This window comes from Anas platyrhynchos, chromosome 6 (assembly GCF_047663525.1).
Source record: "Anas platyrhynchos isolate ZD024472 breed Pekin duck chromosome 6, IASCAAS_PekinDuck_T2T, whole genome shotgun sequence".
Classification (NCBI taxonomy): domain Eukaryota; kingdom Metazoa; phylum Chordata; class Aves; order Anseriformes; family Anatidae; genus Anas; species Anas platyrhynchos.
Window position 1 is genome coordinate 25478079 of NC_092592.1, and position 27903 is coordinate 25505981.

Sequence of the window (27903 nt, forward strand, 5' to 3'; positions counted from 1 at the left end):
TAAAGAGTAATAGTACATTCAATTTTCCATTCTTTTTCATTGATTTGAATTAAATAATTAGAAAATAGCACTTAAACCTGTGAAGGCAAACTTTTTAAGGGAATTCAAGAGGAACTCTGCAGTCCAAAGCTTGCCATTTTCCTTGTACAAAGTTAATGAAGTCTATGCAAATACATTTTCCATAGAGGAAGCTACTTTACTTGATGTTTCCTGCTGGCCCTGTTTTCACATTGTTCCTTGTGCTCTTGCACTTGTTTTCCAACTGCTGCCTGCAGACTCCCATTTTACTTAGGTTCCCAAGTCAGTTGTTTGTTTTTTTTTTTTCCTTTATTCTTCTTGTTTGTTGTTGTTGGTTGGTTGATTTTCAGCAGTGAAAGCACTGCTGAAAATTTGAAAGTGAAATCATGTGTTGTGGGGTGAAAATGAAAGAAGTGAGCTAGAGTCTAGCTGAGAAACTCCACGAGCTCAGATATCAGAATGAAAAAGTAACTAGAATAAGGAGATGATGTTAGTTGTAATTAAAAAGTGTCTTTTCTAAGTCTGAAGGCAGGTTTAAAACAACATCCAATTTCCATAATGGGTTCTAAAGGCAGGTGGGAACAGATCTCAGAGGAGTAACAAGCATTTCCTTTTCCTCCAGTTATATCAGAGTAAGTGGGGGTTAGATGGGAGCAATATCAAGTCAACTTATTAGCTTTGTCCTGTCCAGGAGTTGCACTTCTGAAATGTGAATTCCCACTTTGCTAAGTCTATTGTCCTGTTCTTTTGTAAAACATGTCATGGCTCCTGTGAAAACATATGAGAATCTTTACTGGTTAGAGTTCCTAGGTGGTATTTACAGTGCTGGAGAAACAGGAGAGAAGAAATGGTCAGAAAAAGGGATCTGGAGAAGGAAAGTCATCAAAAGTATCCTTCTGTTGTCTTTTCCCTTTCTCATAGCATCAAGTACAGGCCGCTTATCACAGATTAGATCTGCATGCTTCATCACAGCCCTGACTGTTGGCCATCAACCACCACTCTCTGTTTCTCCCATGACATTTTAAATTCAGTGACTAATTTTCTACAAGTCCTTTTTTTCCCTCAGTGCCCCTTCTGTACTGGTGAAGCATCTAACAGCTCAGATTCCCACATTACCTTTCCCAAAATGTCTCTGTACCACCTCTATCAAGAGAACTGAGCAACTTGTATGTTATGATTTCAACTTACTCCCCTTAATTCTTTCACTCTGATGTTGCACTTCCAGATCCTCTATTTTTCCCTGTTATGTTTCGTCACAGACTTTGGCTAAACAGTCAGGAACAGGGACCATCCTTCTGTAAGGACAACAAAGGTTTATAGAAATGTTTATTGCTTCACTACTCCAATAGAAATAATAAGCATCGATTGATAGAGTTGTTGTAATCATAATAATGGAAAAGTACAGAACTGGAGAGGATCCTGAAAAACAAGGAAAAAAAAGTGAAAACTGAAGAACCAGGAAAAGAAAAGAGAAGGACGCTGAAATGAAGAAAAATATTGAAGGGAAAATGTAAACAGGAACAGATGGGAAGTAACAAAATAAGGTAGGAAAATTTTGCAGAAAAATACATGAGAGGTAAAAAGCAAGAGAAAGGCCTGAAGATGAGAACAACAAAGAGTTCTGACACTTCTTATTTACACACATTTTTTAATGTGTTTTCTGTGAAATATTAGGAACCTGGCTTTGAACTCTTCATACAGATAAAAGTGAGTGAATTTCAGCTGAGGATGGTAAATGTTTGCCACAAGCACTGTTTGCAAATTTTTAACTTTACTATAAAACAAACAAAAAATCCCTCCCCCCCAAAACAAAGGACAAAACTTTTTTTTGCTTGTTTCTAAATATATATTTATACAATTAATATGTTAATTACTTTACAACAGTGTATTTGGGGCTGCAAAGTCAAGTTCTCAAAAGTCAAAAAATATCAGCATTACTATCAGAATTTTTAATAGGCATTCAAAGAGGGTCCCTCACTAAAGGCTCTCACAGGATACTGAGGTGTCCTGGGGTGAGGTCCTAACTGTCTAAATATTAGAAAGAAAGAAAAAGTAAGAATTAATGGTCTGTTTTGTCTGTGGAGGGAGGTGAAAATTGGAGTTCCACAGGGGGGTTACGCTATTTAGTATATAGACAAGTGATTTCAACAACAGGAAGAAGGTTTGCTGATGGTACTGAGTAAAGAACAAGTAAATAACAGACCAGAGGGTCTTTTGAAGAGTTAAAGAAAGATCTCAGGCTATTATCAGGCCTTTATCAAGTGCCTACTGATAAAGTGCCTTTATCAATAGCCTATTCAGGCTATTATCAAGTGGTCGATGAAATTCGCATAAATACATGTAAAGGTAGTGGCAAAAAACTATCTGAACTTTAAATACACAGTGGTGCATACTGACCTAGCTGGTACTGTTCAGGAAGTTTAATAGGCAAGCCCATAAAAATATGAAGTTAGTGCTAACTAACCACTGAAAAAGGAGCTAGAAGTTTAGGAATTATTAAGAAAATACTGAAAAGAAAATGAGAGCATGTATATAAAGAACAATTAAATAGACAGTGATTTTTCTGCATAAAGAAGGGTGAAGAATATGATAATGACATGAGTGGCACAGAAGGACAGAAAATGATTGCTCATTATGTCCAACAGCTTGGTGACATCAAATAAACCTGTAAGTAGAACTTTCAGACATTCAAAACTGATCAATGCAGCCTGGAGCAGGCCTGACTAAACCTCTCTAACAGGCTTGCTTTCTTTCCTACAGGATTCCTGCCTCCTTCCATACACAGGAAGAAGAGCATTTACTTACTGAATAGCTCTTCATTGTGTTGTTTCTTTCGCATTGTTCTGTGTGAGGCTTGTACCTGTACCTTGTTAACTGCAGTCTAGTTAGTCCATTTTTCGAAAAGGTCTGAATTTTCTCATGGGTCTCTGGTGGTTAAAAGATCTATCTTTTCATTAATGCTTGCCTTCACAAAATCTCTTTGAGGTTGTACTGTCTTTCCCTTACAGAATTGGATCCAGGGCACAAGGAGAATACAATTAGAATTGGTGTTGGGTACCCAATTTAAGAAAACTGGAAAGCAATTCTTCAGAGAACTCAGTGTGATAGCTCACTATGCATATTAACAGTGTTTCCCATTGACATGGGTAGCAGATCCAACTGCTGTGTTCTTCTGGGCATTGAGACTGTGAGTAGCTTATTCAGAAAATGAAGGACTGAAATTGTGAACAGATGTAAGATGGTGTTTCAGTGCCCTGGTCAGCATACCAGGGGATTCTAGAAAAAGCAGGGATACAACTGTATCCTCCAGCATAATATGCAGCTGCATTAACTGTGCAAAGCTATTCTTAATATTGTTGTAATCCCCTGTGCTGTCCACTTCACATTTCCTGGCTCCCTTCACAACGTTTTCCTTCACTACAAAGCCTATTTAAAATCCACAGTGAGCTGTTCTCTGAAATTGGAGCAAGGGCAGCATCACAGGGCATCTGCATACAGAAGTTAAATCATGGGCTCCAGAGGCAACACTAGTGCTGTTATTCTTCGAGGTTTTGACTTGGGAAATCTTTTTAAAACATAATTTCCTTCAATAAAAGTCCCCCAAATGAGAGTGATTCTATCAGATAGCAACATATTGACTTACTTGTGTCATCGGTTTGTAGTTCCAGTCTCACTCACAAACTCTTGCTGGTGTCTCAGACTCCCCACGTCTCTAGTTTCCTGCCTCAGTTTCTTCACAATACGAATTACAGTTTTCTCCCTGTTCCTCAGGTTCTTATTAATAAGTTTTTCCTCTCCTTAATGTACTCCTCAATCTCTGGCTCCTTGTCTCAGTGTCTTCATCTCAGTAGTTTATCTAGTCACAATGCCCTGTCACACAAACGATCTCTCCTGACCTTGGCTTGTTGTTCCCCTCTTGAATTTTCTTCAACAGTTCCCAATCCTGCTTTGGATCTGTCATCAGTAGCTCCTAGTGGAATCTGCTTGCCAAGACAGCTCCTCTTCTTGCCCCTCCTCTTCTTTAGCATCCTTGTCACGCACTTAGTCCCAAACTTCTCCCTTGATACCTACTTCTCAGAAGCAATTACAGAATTTTTATTTTCCATTCAACCTTCATTTTACAAAGTTAACCAAAATGTTCACCATTCTAGTATCAGTGGAAGAAGGAAAGGTTATAATTGATCACAAGCAAAATTAGGCTGGAAACTAGAAGAAAGCCATCTAGAGAGTGAAATTCTGTAGCAGCTTTTCAGAGAGAAGAATTCAGTATACGTATTTATTTTTTCCAGTTATATTGTCAAAGACTCAAATTGTTCTTTGCTTTTTCCTTGCTTTAGTCAGGGACATGGATTAGGACTAAGGCACAAAGTCCTTCTGAGATTTTCTCAGGTGTGGAACAAGTAGAAAACCATTTTAACAGATAGCAGCTGTACCTTTTTCTGACACAATGTAGTGTGTGCAGAAAGTCAAAATTTGCTGTGAAATATATCATAACAATAGGACACCAAAGAGCAGAACTAAGATGGACTAAGTTTTGGTTTATTTGCTTGGATACATTTTTGCTGAGACTTCCATAACAATGTTGAAAGTTGAGTTTCTCTACATTTCTGGAAAGATCCTGTGCCCCCAGGTCTCTCAAGAATCATTAAGTAAATGCTTTGCTGGGTGCCAAACCTTGACACAACAGTATGCTTTCCTGCAGAGCAAATGTTTGCAAAATTTAGCAGCAGACCCAAGTAACCAATTGTGGAGCAAAGACTGATGAGGCATGAGTTGTACCAACTCCAGAAACAAAATCGTATCATACATTGGATGTCTGGACATCATTTCTTCCTTACTTTTCCTTTGTTGTAGTATTTTCTGCTGTATTATGTCTACAGCATATTTAGACAACCCATACATTGGCTAAACTGACCAACATACTGGGGGGGTCTTATGGTTCTACGCGGTCCTTTACAGAGATGTCCTCTTTGGACATAGTGTAAGTTTAAAATGTTGTATAGGTGTATTGTGCTTTTGTTTAGGAGACAAATAAACACTGCCAACAAGACTGTGCTTGGGGGCATGTGAGTGTGCCTCCATGGCTCTGTCGGAAAATAAACTGGTTGTAAAATAATTAGAATAATAAGTAAAGGACAGAATTTTCCAGCAAATTAGCAGTTATCTGTCAAAAATCCCTAATCCCTCTTGCTCCACAAGGCTAAATAGGGCATGGTCTGACACAGAGAAATTTAAAATAAATTTTTGTATGAAAGATACTGCACATTTATGTTGGAAAGTATAGCTCCATAGCCTAGTGAATGAATAAATACACATACTGACTTCTCCTCAGGATCACAGTAAGTAATGGATGTTTTACTTAAGCTTCCACATCATGGCTTTGTTGCAATTTGATTATTCTGAAATACTACATTAATTGTTAAACTGTAGTGTATTAGCTACTGTTCTAACTCTAGAAAACTATTTTCTCTTTTGTAGGAATACAAAATTTGTCAGATAGTACTGTCTTGTTTGTTTGCTTATTTATTTATTTTTAATTACTTCCATGGTGATGCTTTAGGTATTTAATGTTCTTTTACTGGTATTTCCATGAAGCCATTTCCATTTCCATGGACTATAGTGAGCTATAATGGCAGTAGTATATGAACATAACTTTCCTCCCACTGTCTTCCTTTCAGTGAACTATGATGTGTGAGGCTTATATGGGGTTATGGGGTTGTATAATTTTATTGCAGAAGTGACTAAAGTTTGAGCCTTTCTTTACTGTGCACTGTGTTCCTGTTTTTTGTTTTTTTTTTTTTTTCCTTTTTTTTTTTTTTTTGATAAATAATACAACAAATGCTGGTAGAAGAAAATCTAAGTCCAGCTCAGGGAAATCCTCTAGATACATGAAAGGACATTGGGATACACTTGACATGAGGAATTTCTTTGATGATATGAAGTTACTGGATCATTGGCAGGTATGTTTGGGGTGAATGTGCCAGAATGATATTTCATTTTAAGGATTACCAACTGTTGGACTTGCTTCTTCCAGTAGAGCTGATCCTATATTAATGAACTGCAGCTAGTTCATCACAGATGCAGCTCAGAGTCTGGCTGTTTAAATCTAATCTTTCTAATCAGTTAATCTGATAAATGTCCATGCTGGAAGTGCAAGAGAATGCTGGGTGGAAGGGAACAGCTGGAATCCTTTTAAGTCTAATTGCCTCCTGTGTGCCATTATTTTATTTTATGATGTAACCAACAATTGGACATGAAGGGTAGCGTGTACTCCACCTTTTAACATCAGTTTAGCCCTGCCAGGAAAGGGAAGGAAGGTCATTAATTCTTAACTATATTCATGGGCATAGCACCCCACAGTCATAATGCAAGCCTACTCATCATTATTCTAACACTGCTAATTGAGAGGAGTTCAGCAGACGTGCCTGGTATTCTCTGAGGTCCAGCTGGTATCCAATTTCCAGCAGAGTTTACTGAGAAACATGAAGGTCAAGTAACTTCCCCAAGGTTATGCCATAAGTGGCTCAACTGGGATTAAGACTCAGATTGTCCTCGCTCCTAATCTTTTACCTTATTAACCACTGCAGTCTTTTTCTACAAATACCTAACAAGTTCATATTTGTAGATTTACAAACACAATGCCATGGTCAAACTCACTTAATTTGAGGGAATAGATTTCCTGAGAGGGCAGGTAATGAAATAATATTGGCAAAGCTTATTTGAAAATGAAATGGAAAATAATTGACTAGATTTTGCTTAAGGGAGCTATTATTTTAAAGGTAATGTTGTACTTCTCTCCTTGATCTCTTCTTTCTCAAGCTTGTGCACATCTGGCCACTCTCCCTTATCACCTGTCAATAAGCTATCAAGGAGCATGGGATTTCCTGAACTCATTTTACCTTTCTTTTACCTAGTCTCTATTTACCTTTATTATATCTCAAAGAAATTGGCTGACTATGTAGAAACAGTAACAAGGTGTCTGTCACTTGGTTTATTTATCTTTTTGTAAAACTCTCTTTGATATAAATACCGAGTGTTTAGCATGATAAAATTGCTATAATGTAGTTGCTTTCTTAATCATTTGTGTGGGGTGGGGTACTCCATCTTTAAGAGGTAAACCACCAAGAGAGTAGTTAGGATGAGAAAGCCCCCTGGTTTTCCATATCTCTAACTAAAAACCACAAACAGTATTATGGAGCATCAAACACTTTATAATGCCAGCTGGTTTTAATTAAGGGCTTATTTTCTCTAAAACAAAGACATTTTCTCTAATACAATACATTACAGAACAGCAAACATGTTCACACCAATAGTCTGCTCTCTTTCTGTAAACAGGGATGGGTGCAACACACGTCTGGAGGACTGCTTGGAAAGCCTTGTGGGACACAGAACTAAGATAATAGGTAACATCTCACATGGATTAAGGAGCAAGAAAAACAAAAATGTTTTTATTGAGCCTGTTGTTAACTGCATTAACATAGTGTAACTGATCTCCTGTCATTAGGCAGTGAAATCCAGAGCCACGGGGCGCAATTAAAAGGCAACCTGACACCTGCTGTTTCCAATACACCTTCTGAAATATCCAGAAAGAGACAATGCATCTTATCAAGGGATTGTGAATGGTAAAAGAAGGGTTTTCCATTGTAGGTTCCTACTTCAAATTTAGCCTAGTACTTTGTGACCAGGAATGCTCTAAAAAGGGAGTTTGATCTCTACTTCCACTTTTCAGAAGTTGCCACATGATATTAATAATCTCAGCAAAAGTGCCAAAGATGAATGAATGTGGAAGTGGGACTAATTTGCATTGTGGTTACAGGTGATCAGGTACAATGACATGGTTGCGGGGCTATGCAGAGAAACTTCTGTCATACTGCTGCCTTTGCCAGACCTGAATTGCAATGCAGGGTTGGCCAGCTAAAGATACAAAATGCAAGATAACCCAAAATTTAAAAACTGCTGACCATGTAACACCAACAGGTTACTAGATTTTAGTCAAAGAGTAATGCTTTAAAATCCATTTGAAACCTCACTGGGAGCCAATGAAAGAGATTAAAACAGAATAAAACAGGTAAGACATTGGAAAAGGCATTCATGAATTTCCTAATAAATATCAAAGAAGGTACAAAAGTTTTGGTAGGAGTAGGACAAAGAAATACTTTAAGCTAACTTACAATGAAGAACTAGCCCTTTTAGCACCCTCATGAGTGTACACCTTCACTCTGACAGATAGATGAACTGATACAGAGAGGTCAAATGACCTGACCTGAGGTGCACATGTATGGACGTGCACCTCGGTGGTAAAAAATTATGAGGGGATCTACTGGCAGATATTCATAATAGTTAGAAACAAAAATTGGACAGAAGTTCTGGTGTTACAGAATGCACATTGCCATGTCTTATGCTATGGCTTAGAAGAAGTTTGTGAATTAAAGTATTTTGGTCTGTGTATCTGAACCTTCTGGAACGGAAATTAACACTCAGCCTTGCTAAGGAAATCAAGATCAGTACTCAGGATGTATTTTGTAATGTTGCATTAGAGAGACAGTATATGCAATACTATGTGGTTTCTAGTTTGTTTGCCCATCAAGAGTAAAATCTTCCCCATTTTGAGAGAGGCTTGAAGATTGCCTTGTTACCTCAGCACCTCTATGCATTAACAGTTGAATTCCAATTTGCATTGCTTCAAACCTTTCTGGGTTTTCCAGGCCCTCTTATGTCTCATCCAGGCAATGGAGATTCCATGTTCCTGCTCACATGAGGCTTCACTACTGATGAAAATGGCCTGGGGTCCCTCATTAGTGTCTGCTGGTGTAGAAGACGCTCTTGTGTTACACAGCAAACCCTGCTAGCTCAGCTGTCTGTCACTGAAAGCTATGAAGTCAAGATGTCTCCCACAGTCAGTTCTGCATCTCTTTCTTCATCATCTGGCCATAACTAGTTTTTTCTAGGGTAATGGCCTCATCTCTGAGCCAGCTGATTGGTGTAACAGGTCTCAGCGCACGGGAGATGACACAGGATGCACTGTCTAATGGCTTAATGCCTTCTAGTTGTAATTGTGCTCTAGATCCTTGCTCTTGAGTGTTGGTTCCTTTCCCTGCCTAAAATCCTGATCCAATTTTCTCTATATTCCTATTCCCTGTTCCTCTTCCTGACTCATGCTAGTTCCTAATCCTGCCCTTGATCTGCTCATCCTTGTTTCCTGCTCTTGCCTCTTTCTTTCCCAGCCCTAGTTTTCTCTTTGAGTTACCTTGCCTGACCTCGTTTCAGCTAGAACTACTCCTCATCCTAAAGGCACTTGCATACATTTAGACTGAAATTACAATGAGCCAAATCTGATCTTCACTTAACCATGCAAACTATTTTGTTTTCATAAGACTAAAACTTAGCTGAGGACAGAGTGTGATTCAGTGGCTAATCAAGAAATAAATATGTGGAAGTTCTGCTTCTGGTACCAAGGCAAACTGCTCATGAAGGTCAATCTAATCTTTGAGTAGATTATTCTTGATTGAGTTACATGTGGTAAAGTTGTAAATACAGTGATGAATTTTATTTTTATTTTTTTACACATTACTAAGAATGCCTCTTCCATGTGTTGTCTGGCAACACTCCCCCATCCCCACATGATGATAATTAAACACAAATCTTACTTTAGATAATGGGAAGGCAGAGAGATGTTTTTCTCTCAAGTTTCAGAAGACTCAGAACTTCCTAAAAACTCAGTCATACTACAGACTTTGGATTCAAGTGATCAGGAAGTGTATTGGAAAAACCTATGCTGAGAATAAGTGTGTGTGGGATATTCTGTTATAAGAGTCTCCTAACTGGATACATCTGTCTGGTGCAAGTGTTAGAATAATTAAAAAGGGGAACTGATGCACTAAGCCTATTTAGCAGAGCATTGCCTGGCCAAAAGCAGATTCCAACAGAGCTGTAGAAGAGTAGAGCAAATGCTTTTGTGTCTTTTCCCAGCTGGCTCTAGATGAGGCACAGGGTCATCTTGATTCAGAGGTCATAGCTTTCTTTTTAATAGTTTGATTTTTCTTCTGTGAATTTGATTCGGTTTTTCAAACTCATGTAAACTTTTGGTATCCATAGCTTCTTGTGAGAGTATGTGCCCAGATTTAACCCTCAATTGCACATAGCACCCCATTTATATGTTTTAAACTGGCCTTTTTATAATGTAATACCCTCTAATTCCTTTGCTGTAAGAAATGGTGAGCAATCAGCCTTTGCTCACCTCCTTCATATCACTTTTATCACATTGGCTCTTAAGTTATCCTTTCTAATGGCTAGACAGTCTTCTCGTTTTGATATATCCAGACTGAGAAGGGAAAGCCAGAAGTGCATATAGTGTGGAAGATAAATCCATAGCATGAATTTATGCAGCAGCACTGTGATGTTTACCATTTTGTTCTCCTCTTTTTCTAATGATTCTTAATATTCAGTTTGCTTTTATGATTATTGCTGAGTATGCACGCGCTGTTTTCATATCAAAGTTTATCGTATCTCAAAGATGCTTCTTCTGGGTGGTATTAGCCATTGTGGAACCCATCATGTTCTACACAGAATTATTATTGCTTTTCCTTATATAAATATTAATTGATACTGTACTGAATTTCACCTTTGAGTTTATTGCCCAGTTTTTCAGCACAACAAACACTGTTTGCAACTCTTTGCAGAAAATTGTGAATTAAATTAATTATTTTAATCATCCAATTTAGCCATGGTGCGATTTCAACCTTCTGCTCCATGAGTATACTGAACAGTGCGGGCCTTAACAGAGAATTTTGTGGGACTTTCTGGTAACTTCCAAGAAAATTGACTTTAAATTCTGAATATTGTATAATAAATCCATATATTCAGGTATTCTATGCCTTTTAAAAAGAGTTTCTATCAGTTTGCTCTGTATGGAAATCAGAATTACTAGTTTATAGCTCTCATAAGTCCTCTAAAAGACTGGGGACACATACATCTCTTTTGGCAATGTTGATTTTAAGTGAAAAGTTATACCTCAGTGTGGCTCTACACCTCATGTAACTATTTCATTCTTTATTCCATTAGAATGCCTGGTTCTGGTCTTACTGACTTGGTTACCATTCTTTGTGTTGTTGTTCTATAGCCTCTTCTGCTAGCATTTGTAGACAATTTAAGACAGTCTCTTACAAATATTATGTAGAAAAGCTCTAATGCAGAAACTTCTACAAGTCTGTTCTTGCAGAATGCAAATAATTCATTTTGGCTTTCTCATGTGGTTTGATCTTCTGAGTGCTCATTTTATACCTTGTTCATCTGTTGGCTCTACAGATTTTCTGGAAGGCTTCCTGTTTCTGATATTTTTCTTCTGATGTGGGCTAAAACATTCCTTATTTATAGCAGACAAAATCTGAAACACTTTTTGGCTCTTTGTAAGTAAACCTTAATCTCATCCATTTGTCTATTTCACCTTTGGATATATTTCTAAACATACAGTTTATAAAATGTAATGCATTAATATTTATTTCCTGCCTTGTCTGTAATGAGATTATACACTTGTATTTACTTTTAAGTTCTTATGTACTGCTTGACAGTACCAGCTACTGCTTTGCATCATCAGAACAGCGCAAGTGATTGGTTGTTTTTCCAAAAGAGAAGTTCTAAATATCTTCACGGAAAGTATAGAAAAAAAAAAAAAAAAGGTCTACCTGCATGGTACAGTTGGGAGGGCAATATTAGCAGAGGGGATAAATCTCTACAGGAAGAAAGCATGTAATAAACGTACTTAGATGAAGAAAATTTATAGCTAGGAATTGACATGGCAGGCCTTGTTAACTGGCCAAGTGCCTAGGAGCACAGTCTTTGAACTAAGAGAAGAAAAAAACAAACAAGATGCCTCTGCTATTTGCTATTTCTTTTAAGAATATCTAGTTCATAGGAATCAGAAAAGGTCTGTTGTGACTCCAGTGTCTGAGACAAGTAATCATACTGCTAAATGTTTGTTTTTAATTCCTGTATGACCTGTAAATATTGTTATCTTACAGGTAGACAACATGGTATAAATGGAGGGTTCAAAGAAATTACATTTATTCTGTTTTATACTGTACTAGTTCACTTGTTAAAGGTGCTAACTTATGTTACACTTTTTTCACTACTGTATTCTGACATAAGAGCTGTTTAACCCAGCCTTTTGGGTTTGTTCTTCAAATCTATTATTTTCATACTGATCTGCTTACAAAAAGCTCCAAACTGTGCTTTTTGTTAAAATAAACGCTACATTGACTAGGTGGAGTTCAGTTCATTCATAAAGTGTTGTATATGTGAAACAATGCTTATTTGAATGAGCTGCCACATGATTAAAAGAGATGTTCTATATATCTTTCTCTGAGATAAAACTTCGATATACTGTGGAAATAAGAAAACTGCCTTTTTAATGAGAAACTGCTTTCTGATATACAAGATTATTAGCTTTGACGATCAAATAGTTTGCAATGTACAGTCTCCTATCCATAGCTGTCAGCAAAGGAAATGAATATCTTAATTTTGCCTCTGTGTTTTTGTTTTGTTTTGTTTTGTTTGATTTTTAATAATAAATATCCTGATTTCATTTCATTGGTGAAAACAGTAGGAGAGCATAATGGTAAGGTTTCCTTTTCACAATGCCTTGTCTTGTAAACATAGCAGTATTAATGCTGACACCTAATCGTATCACTGTTAATACCTGAACATCACTGAATTCTCATTATTGATTTACCTTCACATTCACAGTGACATTGTAACAGTGAAAGAAATCAATAATTTATCTTTCTTAGTGGTTCTCGTGGTGTATTCAGTCTTAGAGCTATCTAAACCATAACCATTAATATTGCAAGTTCAAATGAAGACACCCATACCATTGGTTACATTTGTAAAAAGAGAAATTAATTTAAGTTCATGTGAGATTGAACAAAAAATGGGAGAGAACCAAGACTAAAAGATTAAAAGACTTCTTCAGATTGGTCTATTTTTTTATATGTTGATATGTGTAGAATATGTTGTCAACCTATGACAAATAGGAAAATGTGAATGCCTGTGACAAATGGGAAAATGTGAATTAAATATTATTTTTATTTTTAGCCAAATATTTCCACATTGTAGTTCAAACATGGAATGCACTAGCAATAACACTTTGTTATTGTTTCTAAGTCAAAAGAAGCTCTTTCATGTCTGTGACCAAATTCAGGCAAACAAGTAATCAAATTCTCATTAAAAAAATGGAGAGATCCTGAGCTTCATTTTGTGATCTGTGTCTGGTGCTTGTTTCAGCATAGACTTCAAAATTGAATTCTCTTTTTATTTTTTTTTTCTGGAGTATTTCTGATGAAATCCTTAAGTCAGTACCAATTGTTTGGTATGGATTCATTTCTGATGTAAGTAATTTCTGATAGTCCATCAGGAAAAGGAATAAATCGATCCAATCCCTCCAGCTATCCATAAGTAAGCTGGACACCTAATTGTGATACTCCCATTGTTTGTGGGACACTGATGTATTTGAAGAAAGGACTGGGTTTTGAGTTTAAAAAAATCACATACACAGAACTATTAGCAACAATAACAAAATCCCATTATGAAGGCTGCTTAAATGGTCTATGTTAACAGCACGTGAGGTTCACTAGCTTTTTCACAGATATCGGCACCTGATTATGACAGGCAGTACTTCTTTCCTAGCAAGAAAAGGGTTGACTCTGGCATGTTTCCAAACGGGTTTTGAAGACTTCATAGCCTTAGCTTGGGAGATCGTTTTCATAATGGTTTAGCTGCTGGTTTTGAAATCTTTCTTAATGTCTGGCTACAGCGGTTTCTATTCTATTTGCACTCAATTGCCCTACCCGTTTATGCTAGACTAATGCTAATGACACATGTAATGGGAAGTCCTGTAGCTGGTTGCTATTCCAGATGCAGAATAATTGTAATGTAATGAATGTACAGTGGGACAGTAAAAATACCGTTAAAGTTTCCAAAATACTACACAGCTTACATATGTTTTTGGGGACAACAGCCAATGATCCGAAGAAAAAAACTGGCTACAGATGTCAGAGCATTTTTTTTGAAAAGTAAAAACAACAATGGAATATTATTGCATGTTTCACGGAGCACAGACTGTCTTGCAATTGAGAAACTTTTTCACAGGATCTCACATAGTTAATTGGACCAAATTAAACTTACCTTCTGAAAAAAGAATAAAGGAATGAAATTGTCTTATGTGGATTCAGTCCTTGTTTTTTAATAACTTGGGAATTTGCCAGTGATGCAGATGTATCGTGCCTGTCCAGATGCATTATGTGTGATCTGTCTTCATGTAAAAGAATATAAAGGCCATCTGGTTCTCATGAAGCACTCCTCGGTTGATCCTTGAAATAGGACAATAGGACAGTGCTTGTTACTACTTGAAAGAAATCATGTTGTAACGACAACACTTAAATACTTAAAAATACCAAAGTCTGCATTCATGTGCTCTGCCACAATTCATACCTGATGCCACATGGGGTTTGACTGCCAGCATCAGGATACTTAGAGAATGTGTGAGCTCTCCACTTTTGGACATTGGTTTTTGAAGCAGTTGAGAAAACTGCAGTTATGATTTCAGTCTCACTTGGATTTCCTTGATGGCTTTTGGTTTAGTTTCTACTCTGAGAGTGGTTAGGACAGCAGCTGTTGCATTCATTGGTCATGTCCTTAGTGGTGAGCGCGTGAGTTCAGAAAGGTCTTTGAGGAAGGTGCTGCTGTCATGGCTTGTAAGGTGTTCTCAGCATTCCTGCAGATGGGAAGGCTGTAGACAAATCCTTAGAAATTTTGGAGGAGGTTTTGTGGATACTAACTCATATGACTAAAGAGCTCTTTCATTAATTTTGGGAGAAGCTATTATGTAACATCAACATTTTTGCTGTTTTTCATCAGATTCATTCTCACTTTTTTTTTTTTTTTTCTCCAGACAAATGTATTGTTGTAACCATGCGTTTTGATGTCATTTTTCTTCTGACTCCTCCTGTGCTGCAAACAATCTTGAAGTATAAGACAAATTAGACCATAGTCTTTCTTTCTCTTTGTAGTGTCATCTTGCAGGTGCTTTTTTTTCCCTCACCTGTGCTTGACATCTCTATGTGGTCTAAATTTGTATTACAAATTGATATACTACAGATAAAATGTTTGTTTTTGTGCTTGAATATATATATATATATATAATATATATATGAATAATATATATAAAAATATAAAATATATATATGAAAGATATATGTATATAAATGAAAGGTTGGGATATATAACTGACAACACGATGTGTATTTTCATTGCCAGATTAGGAAAATTAACATTCTAACACAAATTTGATGCTGTAGCTTCTTGTCAGACTGATGTTTTTCATGATAACTCTTTCCTGTTATCTTTTCCCACTTTAGGGCTGCAACCAGAATGATACCCTCTCTCTCTCCTTTTCTTTTTTTCCAGTTGTAGTTAGTTTTCAGATCCTCCAAAACAGTATGGACACATATTTGCAATTGCCAATTCTGACTATTTAGAAAAACATAATGAATTAGAGGCCAGAAGAACAATTTGAAGACTTGCATGCAAATCGTTAGTACATTTTTTGCTTGCTTTTGGCACAGACTGCTTCATTTGGGTGTAGTAGAACCATGAATGATATAATTCTGTTCCTGAAGATATTATTTAGGGCCAAAAAAACCCGCCCCCAAATGGTTTCTATTCATTTTCTCTTAGTCAAGGACACAAGGGAAATAAATGATGTCAGGCTGAATTGAAGAATTAAAAATATGTTCATTTTAATGGATCCTTAGTATACGTACACACATAAAGACAGAAACATTCATCCTTGTTCTTATATTTGATTTTGAACAAAAAAGTTGTGTATTTCTTAAACTTTATTATGATTAGTAAGATGTGACAAGATTTCTGAAGAAGAATTTGTCATGTTTATGGGAACCTAAACCTTTCTACTCTTTGCTTTTCATTTTTGAATGCTCTCTCATAAGCCTAGAAGGGCCTTCCTTTTCAATGTCCTCTTGGCATGCAATTCATCTTAACAGTTTATTTCTGCCATGGCTCTTGGCCCCTTTTTGGCCATGGTACATCCGAATTTCCTCTTTCATGTGTACCCTCACGCGTGTTGGTGATACACGCACCTTTCTGTGCGCTTTAACTTAGCACAGAGGGTTGGTGCACCCTACTACTACCACGTGCCGCTCAGCCCTCTTCTCAGTGTATGTGACGTTGTGTCGCTAACCAAGCGAATGTTTCTGTTGTTGAGATTCTCAGCTCAGATTTTTTTTTTGTGTGTGTGTTATTTTGAGCGTATGAAAGCATACCAAGGTGCATTATCAACTTCTAATTGCCCTTACTGCTGTTTCCCACAGCCACCCACTTAGGTATGGTGTGTGCGCGCCTCAGCAACAATTTGTCCACGCCGGACCCCGGGCAGGGGCCTTTCTTTTAACGTGTTACGATGGGAATCGTCTCTCGAGGATTCTCTCCCAGCACAGGGCCATGGCATTGCACACGCACTTGACCCGAAAGCATTAACAGGGCCCAGCGACGCCCACGGCTCGGGGCTGTCGCCCAACGCTGAAGGGGGCTCGGGGCCAGCCCCAAGCGGCCGGCTGAGGAAGAGAAGGAGGAAGCAGGGAAGAGAGCAGCGCTGACTCCGAGCCCTGCAGGCGCTCCCGTCCCTCCTGGGGGCGGCGCCATCACCACCCCTCTTCACTGCCCCCTCCTGGGCCTCGTCGGCCGCCGTCCTCCGGCCCCAGGTGAACGCGTATCCCTCCGCCGCGGCCGCCCCCACCGCCGTACTCGCGGCCGCGCAGTCCCCGGATGGAAACTGTTATGGCCGCCGACAGCGCCGCGCCGGGCCGCGGGGACGGGCGAGGTAACCCCGCCAGGGAGGGGGGGACACCGGGGCTGTGCGTGCGGGGAGCGGGCAGCGCCTCGTGGCTCATCGCGGCGGCGAGGAGCGGGCGGGCGGTGCGAGCCCGGCGGGGCAGAAAAGCGGTGGTCGGGCCGGGGGAGGGGGGGGCAAGGCGTGAAATAGTCCCTCGCCCCCCCTCCATCCCGAATGGCTGCGGGGGCGGCCTGGGAGCAGCGGGGGGCGGCTGCGGGCAGTGCCTCAGAGCCGCAGCGCATGGCGGCGCCCCCCGGCCTGGCGCCGTATCCCTCCGCCCCGCCGCGGGCGGCGCTGCGCCCCCTGGGGCCGTGCGGGCGGCACCGGCTGCTGAGGGGCTGCGGGGGCCGGGGGGCGCCGCCGCCCCCCCCTCTCCCCCCCCCACCTTCCCCCGCGGGCCGCAGCCGCCCGCGGGGAGGCTCCTCAGCGGGGAGCGGCCGCTCGGGGCTCCCTCAGGGTCTGCCGGCAGCTCCGCGTGCAGGAGGAGCGGCGCTTCTGCCCCGTGCTGCTGGGGCGAGCAGGCTGAGGGGAACTGGGGAGCGTGGCCGGGCTCGCAGGGCGCTGGGAAGCGCTGCCTGCCCGCCCCGAGCCGCGTCCCCAGCCGCTGGGCTTGTTCGGGACGGAGAAACTTTAGCGCAAAGGTACCTGGCGGCGGGTGGCTGGATTGCTCTTAGCTGTCACTTCTCTCTCGCTCCAAGTCTGTAGCTAAAACCTCTTGTTTTCTCCATCTGTCCCGTTTAAAAACAAAATAGTGACGTTTGGGAGCATTTTTGGGGGGGAAGAAAATCGAGGCGTAAAGCTTTAAGCGGTTACTTAGGCTTGTGTTTAGGATTTATTTCCACATGAGTTATCTGTGGCTCACACTGATGTATGTTCAGGTTTTGTATTTGTTATTTCTGCTTTATAATCTACTTCATACACTGTGAAAGTAGTATTCTTCTCTGGCTTTTGTGAAACTTTCTAGAGAATTCTAATTGGGCTTTTTTTTTTTTTGGTGGGGGGAGGAGGGGGGTTGTTATAGGATTTATAATTTTGCAGTGTTTTTGCTTAAGAAAAGGTTAATTTTTTTCCGAGTTCAAGTTTGAAGGGCTCAGGTGCCGGTTGCTGCTTTCTGTCATCTTTTTAAGTCCCCGTACGTTTTCACTTGCTGCAGTTAGGGACACTGGAGGAGCGTTAATACAGTGAAGGTCAGAACATGCCCAGTGAGGAGGGGTTTGCTGGCTGCTTTTAATCTGACTTGTGAATTTGGAATTTAGGTTGTAGCTGATGGTGTTACCTCCCGGGAGAGCACACAGTACATATTTACAGCTTTTCAGTTCTTCAGTACATTAAAAGTGCACCACATGTGAGATTGTGAAGATTTTGTGGTTTTCAGCTTATTTTTTTAGTCATGATTGTATTTACACTTTTTAAAATATCTTTCTTTTTGTTTCTAGACCTTTTTTCAGTATTTCTCCTGACCGTGGCCTTTTCTGATTTTTATGTATTTACCTCTTCTATGTGTGTGGAAAAATATGTAAAAGGCTGGTGAAGAATTGAAGTCTTTTCTTAATGAGTAAGTCTGGCGTCTTCTTTCATAAAGTAAATCTAAAGATCCTTGGGACTTTATTTTTACTAGTTAAATGTTTCTAGTCAATAATTTTATTTGTTGAGTTGCAGGTGCTTGTCAGTAGTTGCATGCTGCCCAGTAATAACACAGCTAAATTGTAATTTGTGTGGTTTAAGGAGGTCTCAAATCAGGCTTAGATATTTTCACCTGAGATTCTTTGCTGATCACAAATGTTCTGTCTAGGTGGGGAAATGTTGCCCAGTTGAGGACCATATTGGCCCCGTGTTAGAAGCCTGTGGGTTGTTCCCTGAAGAATGCTGCATTCACTTGAAATTTTTATAACATTAATTGCATAAATATTTCAGGTTTCAGTATTTGCAGGTATAGCATTCCAGTCTGAATGATAGATAGCTACTGTCAAGATGACACATTGCATGATGCAACCTGTAATCTTCATGTGTTGCACCTCTGTAGTAAAAAAGTTATTCAGCCAAGAAGTTCAAGTCATGTTTTGGTCACTTTATCTGGGAGTTTAAGTTGCTCCTGTTCAAATAAAGAACTTACTGCTGACAAGAGAAAGTATTGTAGTACAACACTCTATTGGTGAAAATGGAGCATAATGCAGATGAGTTGTTATTTTCTTAACATTCAAAGCAGAGCAGTACCCTATGTTTTAATCTCCTGTGTGGAAAACAGGACAAGTGTCATTTATTTTATATAATACTTATATATTATTTATCTCCTGTACCTAAAATGATTAATTTGGAAATATTCCCAAAGGGTGTGTGTTTGTGTCTGTTGTGTTGTTTGTTTGTTTGTTTGTTTTGAATGTGAAATGTCATTGAAATAATTTTCAAGAATCCTGTAGAAATGCTAATAATGTTTTTGAAGGTATGCAATAAAACATATGCTAAAACAAACAAATGTGTTCTGCTTTTCTTACTACGATAAATGAGCATGGCCTGGATTATTTTTTAGTCTTTGCTTTCTTTCTGTTGGGTATTGATGTGCTTAATGCTAGATAATTCCTTCTCACAGGTCTATGGGAAGATATTTGGGAGACCTCAGTGGTGATGCTTATAATGGTCTGGAGCTCTAGAAGCAGCTCTTGTACTTCATCACAGTGAGGGAGAGGATGTGATCATTCTTTCAGTTTGAATGTGAATAAATAGGATGATCTAATGAGTTCCAAGTCTGTGTTGCTTTGGGGCGGGCAGGGAATAGCAGAGAGAAAGCTGCTGATCAGATTTCAGCCAATGCTTTACTTACTTTTGCTATTAAAGTGTAGCTCTTACTTTTCTATTACAGAAAGAGTTTTTACTAAAAAAAAATGCTAGGGAAGAGGCAGTTCTTGTTCCTTTCCAGTTTCACTTTTCAAAGTCAAATTATTTTCGGTGCTATTCCATTTCTACTGATTTTATGCTGACATAGAAGTGTTGGAGCATAAACTTGAGCTGTTACAAATTGTCAGTGTAGTCTGTTGCAGAAACACTGACACAAAGTCTGTAGAGAGAATGGTGCTGACCATACCTCTTTGAGTTTCTTAATCCATGTGGAAGTACTGTTACCAGTCGTACCCCATGTTCCATAAAGATTAATTTATACCCAGGAACCACATGGTGAGAAATGTGGTTTTTATCCATCGACTACTTCAGACCTTGTGTGAGACGAGAGGTAGCCATTCATTGTGTATGATTGTGGTGATTATTTTCTTCTGTGTGTTGGTAGAGGTCATATCTCTATTAGTGCATTAGTTTTAAAAGTAATATTGTATTTGTTTTCTAATTTCAGGAGAATAAAATGGGGAAGTTGTAGAACACTGAGGATAACTCAGCACAGTAGTCTTGTTTGCTGCAGGAACTAAGCCTAATCTCAAGAATCCACTTAAAGAAAAGGAATACCTGTGAAATCATGCCATCTGAAAAGGGCCATTTTTTTCATGATAAAGAGCAAATTAATTTATTAAATCACAATGCTGCAAATAATCTTTATATGGATACTACTTTGGAAAAAGCATTGGGGAATGATCCTTTAAGTGTGATGACTCGACCAGCAATTTTAGATGTCAGTCTCTCCTATGAACTAAAGAATGTGAAGATTGTTTTACCCAAAGTGAACATTCCAAATGAAGTGTTAATGAAACATGAAGTAGATAGGTTTAGAAAACTATTTCAGTGTAAAGAGCAAACTGCAAGGAAGTCAGTAAATCTGGAGAAAGTGAATGGAAGCAGTCCCATTTGTTCAGAGGGAAGCAATGTACAGAATATACCAGAAGTGCAATTTGAAGAAGGGCTGAAAACTACAGCAAAGATACTGAATTTCACTTGTACGAAGTGTGAGGATAATGTTAGATACAGCCCAAATGACCTACAGAAACATTTTCAGCTGTTACACTATGGCGAGTTGCCTTTGTATCCTTGTGAAATGTGTAACTTCTCAGCTAATGACTTTCAGTCATTTAAACAGCATAGACGCACCCATCGCAGCACTTTAGTGAAATGTGAGCTCTGTAATGATGAGCATATGTACACTTTGTTTGATTTGACAAAACACTTCACATCAAAGCATTGTGTAAATGGTCACTTTCAATGTGAAAAATGTGGGTTTTCTACCCAGGATGTGGGCACATTTGTTCAGCACATTCACAGACATAATGAGCTTCCATATAAATGTGGAAAATGCCATCACATAAGCTTTACAAAAGAGGAGTTCCAGAAACATGTTGTTTTCCATAACAGCGTGTTTCCTTTTGGTTGTCAGTATTGCAGTTACAGAACACAACGGAAAGATTATCTTTTTAAACACATTATATCTTTGCATAGAGACCACTTGTATGCAAAAGAACAACTGGAAAAGGATAAATGTGAAAAAAGAATAGTGAAGACTCCAGCAGGACTAAAGCTTGTGTTAAGAAGGTGTAAAACGGGAACATCGAAAAAACCTCTCTGGAGACGGAAAAAAATAATCAGTGGAAGTGACAAAACTGGAGAAAAAAGTTCCCAAGTGCTAAGAAGTGTGAACAAAATTCAACCAAAATTGGATGAGTTGAACCAGTGTATGAGAGACGTGGAAACAAATGAAGAAAAAGATCGAATTATGTATACTGAAAAGCATAACTTCACAGGTGGAATGCTCTCTGCTACTGCTGCACAATACAATAAAGCAGATGATGGAACAAGCTTCAGCCTGGGATTATTGAAAAATGCCATTCCTGGGCCCACGGTATTGATGGTGAAAAACAATAAAATATCTGTTCCAGCAAATTACAGTGCTAAATTTATGGGATTTAAAATGGTAGATGGAAAACAACACATTGTTATAAAATTATTACCTACAAGTAAGCAAAACTTGCATGTGTTGGGTCAGAAAGCTCATTCTCTTAAAGATGGCTCTACAACTCCTTTGATACAGACTGATGATCCTTGTAGTTTGTCTTTAGGTGCTATACCAAATGTTACTGACCAGTCAACCGTAAAGAACAATTCCATTCACACATTACCCTCTCCTCTGTTTTCTTCTGTTCCTTCTTCAGGAAAACCAGAAGTGGAAAAACAAAATAACTCCTTATTGTATGGTAGGAGTCTTTCTCAAACTGTAGCACCTTCTAATGTAGCTGTAGGAAAAAATTCGTATCACTTGCCAATGAAGTTGGGCTCAACTGTATCTCCATGTGATGAGGTGACAAAAATTGAATCTCGAAGTAACATCTCATGGGGAAACCATAGTCCTCCAGGTCATCCTCAGGTATTACCACCCACTATTACAAATGGGAGTCACTATGACCATATGAAAATGCCCTTCTTTTCTGAATTGAAAATGCAACATGGTGGCCTGAACAATGGTATTGGAAATAGTGATCTCTGTTATTCACATTCAGTTGATTCTTCTAATGAAGGGTTGCTGTCTTTTCATAATTATTCTAAAATGGATTCTTCAGATAATCAGTGTAGCTTTTGGATGTCAACAGATGACAAATCTAAAGAATTTATATCCAGCCAAACAGTTTCTTTTCAAAACAGAATTGAATCTGCGTCTTCATATCCATATCCAGAGTCCATCAAAGGCTTAAAACAAGAACAAATTGTATCAGATGAATCAAATATTAAAACTTATGGATACATGAACACTAAGAATAACTCTATGTTTTCTAAAGGCCAATCTAAATGTGTTATTGACAGAGAGTGTTTTGTGGAAGACCAGCGTAATGGCCAGCAGCATTTGGATGCTAACATACATCAAGACTTTGAGAATGTAACTGAGAAATTCCAAGAAAATGGATCTGATTCTGTTAACTCGGTCTTAATGCCTAAAATCACATCTGTTTTCTCATTGCAGAGTGAACAGGCAGCTCATTATTTATCGCCTGAAATAAACCAGTTATTGCAAGATGTGTTAAAAGTGAAAGCAACTACTCAGCAAGAATCCCACAGCAAGTCAAATAACTGCATAAAACTTCATTCTGACAAGCTGCTTTCTAGTCATCTTTCTAGTCATGAGACAGGGAATAAAGCCTTTGCACACTTAAAAAGCTCAGCAACCGCATGTGGTTTTCAGAGGCCTCCTACTAATGCTGGTTTTCATTTATGTAAGAGAGAGTTGAACACAAGCTGTAGCACAAATGAAGGTACACATTGTAGGAAAGAAAAAAGGCTACCCAGAATATCATTAGATTCACAGGGAGTGCATATAATATCCAGATCTCCAGGTGTTGGTGCATCACTTAAAACTCATACAGATGGAATCACAACACAGCAACTAGTAAAAGAAGAAGTACAGTCAACAACCCCAAATCCTAGCAGCTTTTCTCCAGTTCTTCAGGAACAGAAGAAAACTGTTTTAGTTCAGTCATCTCCAGGATTTTTTGTTCCTTTGCATCTTGCTAACCAGCCTGGACTGCAGGTTGTTTCAGGAAAATCTCTTCCGTCAACCAGTTCATTTGATAGTCATGCAACTAAAGGTGTACCTGCTTCTTTTGTTTTAAATAAAGGACCTGGAGTGATACTGACTTTCAGTGGGGCAATTGGAACAGTTGCAAATGTCCGTAGTGATAGTTCTCAGGTTTTAGGCAGTGTCGCATCCAGAGAATATGGTAAAATAACCATACCAGCTTCAAAAGTGGAGCGGAAAAATGACAGCTTCAGAGGCGTAAGAAGTTCCTGTAGTAGGAGAGCACATCATCCAGCAAATGACTCACTGAATAGCACATCATTCAAAGGACCTTTTGTAATTACAAACTCATCAGAGTCATCTATGAAAGGAATTTCTTCTGTGAAAGTGTTACCAGAGCAGCAGGATGCTGTCTTTGGTTCTGTGGAGTCAGTAAAACAACAGGAAATGAAACAGAAACATGTTTATGCACTTTTGCCTGATGGACAGCAGGCAGTTTTCCTGCAATGTATGACACCAAACAAACCTGAAGTACGTAAACATAGTGTTTTTCAGGAGAGTGCTCATTGTCAAAACTGTCAACCAAAGAAAACTGGAGCCATGCAACAAAAGCTTTTGCTGAAAATTAAGACTTCTTCAGATACGCTGACTGATACCAATCAGTCAGTGAACAACTCAGTGCCCTCACTACAGTTGGATAACTTGCAGTCCCTTACTCCTGCACTAGCACAGAAACAGACTAATCTTACTTCTAATGATGCCTTAATCTTACCAGGTAGGTTAATGCCAGCAAATGCCTCTTTGGCAAACTCTAATCCAGCATGTCGTATTCCTTCTGTAGAACCTGTATATTCTACCAAACCTGCAGGGACGTGGTTGCGAAAAGGTTCTGCAGAGAGTACACAAGTAATAACTGCTAACAACAGGAATAACTGTGGTAGTCAGAAGTCCACATGGCGCACCCGGAACAGAGTGGCAAAAGTAAAATCTCGCTTAAAGCAAACTGGGCCTGAAAGTTCGGAAACTGTGGTTTTACAAAGAAACAATTTCAAACGGAAATGCAAGGATAATTGCAGAGAACCTCCAAGAAAGAAAGCAACATTGCACAGAAAGTGTAAGGAAAAGAATCAAGCTCAAGTTGTTAGTGAATCAGGTGGCCCTTACAAACCAAGGGCATCAAAAGAAACTGTGAGGACTTTGAAACTACTTCCTTTTAATTCTAAACAGCTTGTAAAATGCCCTCGGAGAAATCAACCAGTTGTTGTGCTTAACCATCCTGATGCAGATGTTCCAGAAGTTGTAAATGTAATGAAAACCATTGCTAAATTTAAGGGACATGTTCTTAAGGTTTCATTGTCAAAAAGAACTATTGAAGCACTTCTGGAGCCAGCCTTCTGCAATAGTTTGGATGTAACTACTGATGATCTTTCTCAAAAGAGGCACAAGACAGTAAAACCTATTAGCCCTGTAAAAGAAAGATTTGTATTAAAATTGACACTGAAAAAGACTAGCAAAAACAATTATCAGATTGTGAAAACTACCTCTGATAATACCTTGAAAGCTAAGTTTAGCTGCTGGTTTTGTGGTAGAATATTTGACAATCAGGATAATTGGGTAGGACATGGACAGAGGCATCTGATGGAGGCTACTCGAGATTGGAATTCGTTAATGTAATGTAATGATGACCAGTGAGGAAAATAAAACTTAACTATCATGCATCACAGCTTTTTAGAATCAATTTAAATTATGATACACAAATTGTTTTGTATTTCAGTATTGTAACTGAAATTTAAAAATAATGCAAAGTGCTTGTATTTTAAAAGGAAAAACAGATTCTCTGTTGCCATTGAGCTTTTAGATACATCAAGGAACTTTGTGGTTTAGATAACTTGTAACTAACTGCAAATACAATTCCATAAAAAAAAAATATATTATTTTTTGTTACTACTCTCCTGTCCTATATTTTTATTCTGTAAAATGAGTCTTCAGGGCTTCTGTACATATTTAAAAAATCAAAACATGTAAATATTTTTATACTTTTCAGTTATTTGATATGATTCTTGCACAGAATTTTTTTCCCCTCTCCCTTTTTTTTTTCAATTCTGTGCACGCACTACTAAATTTTTTTTTTTTTTTTTTGGTCAACTACACAGCTGTTATCCTGGAATTTTTGTTGTTATTTTCACTTGTTAGCTTTTGATTTTGCTTTTCAGGGATTGAACACTATCTTTAGCAAGTGCCTAAAAGATGTGAAGCAGTTTACATTATGTCAACTGTGTAAGCAGAGGTCCAAACAGGGCCATTTTCCCAATAGTTTCATTTAAACAAAGCCATATGTGAATGCTTTAAGCTATATTGCTATGCACATGACACTTGTACTATTTCTGTGCAGTTTGTCTACTTTCTTAGTGAAGTATTTTTCATATAAATTAATAAAACATGTTACAATTGTGTTAATACGGTGAGCTTGAGAATGGAATCAGTTGAAAATATACTATATATATATTCATAATGTATATGGTGTTTCAGAATGGTGAACATTCCTAACCTGTATTGATTCTGTTCCTATTAAATTTGCTATAACTTGTATTTTCAGAATATGACTGTGACCATTTATAGAAAATACTCCTGGTTTTGTTATATACTATGGCTGCCACAAACCCTGTAGGAAGGCCAGCAGTGCAAGGCACCATAATGGCATGTGTAATTACAATTTTATTCCAGGTGCATGTAATCTGTCCCCATAATGATTACGTGGTATTCTCCTGTTGCTTATTCAGATGAACCTTTTATGGTACTGGGGATTTTGCAAAACCAAGGCTTCAGCTATTCTGTCCTCATTTTGATGGTTAGTAGGGTAATACTCCCAGGAACCTGCTTGTTTCCTCTTTGTAGTTTTAGGGATAAAGAAAGGAGAATATGAGTCACATTTTTTTAAAGTTTCTGTTTACATAAACAAAGGACCTTACCAGATCTATAGTAACTGAGAGTATACGACTGAGGGTCCTTATTACGCGTAGTGATTATTATGTTTAGAGGGTTTATCTTCTGGATTCTAAGTGAACACAGAGGCTAGATTCAGTGGGAGTGCCCTTAGCACATGGCACCTGGTGTTTGTATCAGTCTTTACAAGCAGTTTGGTTCCGAGATGAGGCACTCTACAATTCACATCTTCCCTTGTACTTGATGGTGTCACTCGTCGTTGGCCATGTCCTAAGGGCTTCATGAAAACCTTGAATAACTTACTGATATACTATCTGCAAGGTCAGGTGGGGTGATTCTGAGGCTGCATGGAGTGATGGGACCCACCTACACTATTCAAGTAAACATGCTGTGGAAGATTCTTCTATCTACCCTGTGCAATTACGGATTTTCCATTGGTGAGGAATACAGCAAGGTTTAATTGAAGCCAGCCTTATCTCTGTCAGCAGGCACATTCAGTAAGCAGTGGCTCTTCTGGCGTTGTAGCTGAGTGCTGTGCTCAACAAATGCAGAAGTGTAGTCAAAGTTTTGCCCAAGTAAAGGAAGGTTATGTATGTTTTTGCCCAAGTATAGGAAGGTGTGCAGGTCAGTTTCACAACATAAAAAACTGTCAAAATTGAGTACTGGACTTGGGGAAGGCTGGTCACTTAAATCACTGAGACTTTAGGTTTTGTGCAAGTCGAATGGTGGCTTTCTGTGCCTATTTGCATACAGTGAAAGTCAAGACTGACATGCTACCAGTGAAATAATTCAGTCTCTTAGGGATGTCACTGGCAACAGAATTAGAATTAGATTGCATTTTAAAAAGTTATAATGAAAATGATTTTGAAAGAATTACTTTTATTTTTTTCCTTGATGTGTCTGTTGGCAGGAAGGTCCGTGCCAGTTTGTAGTTAGTGAGTTATGTATGGGAGTCAACTGAACTATGGGAGCCAGTCAAGGCAGCATAGTTTGGGTGAAAATGAAGTTGGTGTGTGTTCTGTATCAAAATAAGCTCATTTTGTGCTGCACAGCAGGCTGGAGCTCTGATGTGAATTTGGCTAGGATCTTTGAAGAAGGCTATTGTAATGTAGGGGTGAGGCAGTGTGTTAGAAATAAACATCATTAGGAAAGGATAAGGAAGTCTTAAGCTAGGAAGGATCTATAGGCTGTCTCAGCTTGCTGTCATAAATTTTGAAATTTAACCTCTGAATTCTGGATTTTGCCATAGCGCTGAGGTAGAGGCTCTGCTATAGAGTTCAAGGGTTTTTCTCTACATTGATGAAATTGATGAATCATGAGAGTGACAACTGTGGTTGATTGGACTTTTTTTTTTTTTTTTTTTTTCCTGGAGAACCTTCAACAATTCTGTGAAAAAAAGAGCTCTGTAACGTTAGCAAATGCTGAAATAAGTTTGCTTTATACAATATTATTTCATTGTCATGTGTACTTTATCCATGGACATCCATCACATTCAGTGCAGAGAATTGTTACTTATTCATAAGCAGTAAGTTAATATTTTGTTTTCCACTCTTAATTATGTCCTCGTATTATTTAGTACACATTGCTCAAGTACTGTTCTGAA

The 27903-nt window shown here is 38.6% G+C and overlaps 1 protein-coding gene across 6 annotated transcripts in view; it reads left to right on the plus strand.

The window, feature by feature from the left end:
- The window catches only part of ZNF518A (zinc finger protein 518A), a 60902-nt gene extending 34956 nt beyond the window's left edge, over nucleotides 1–25946 (plus strand). For 2 of the 6 annotated variants that reach the window (XM_072039658.1, XM_021268232.4), the window contains exon 3: nucleotides 20262–25946. In XM_072039658.1, coding sequence (XP_071895759.1) covers nucleotides 20382–25031 — 4650 coding nt within the window. In that variant the 5' untranslated portion in view covers nucleotides 20262–20381 and the 3' untranslated portion in view covers nucleotides 25032–25946. Of the gene's footprint in view, nucleotides 1–16091; nucleotides 16910–16946; nucleotides 17563–18357; nucleotides 18477–20261 lie in introns of those variants that run through there. The other 4 variants (XM_038181679.2, XM_005013624.6, XM_038181680.2 and 1 more) reach the window with 4 other exon arrangements.
- The last annotated feature ends 1957 nt before the right edge of the window (nucleotides 25947–27903 follow it).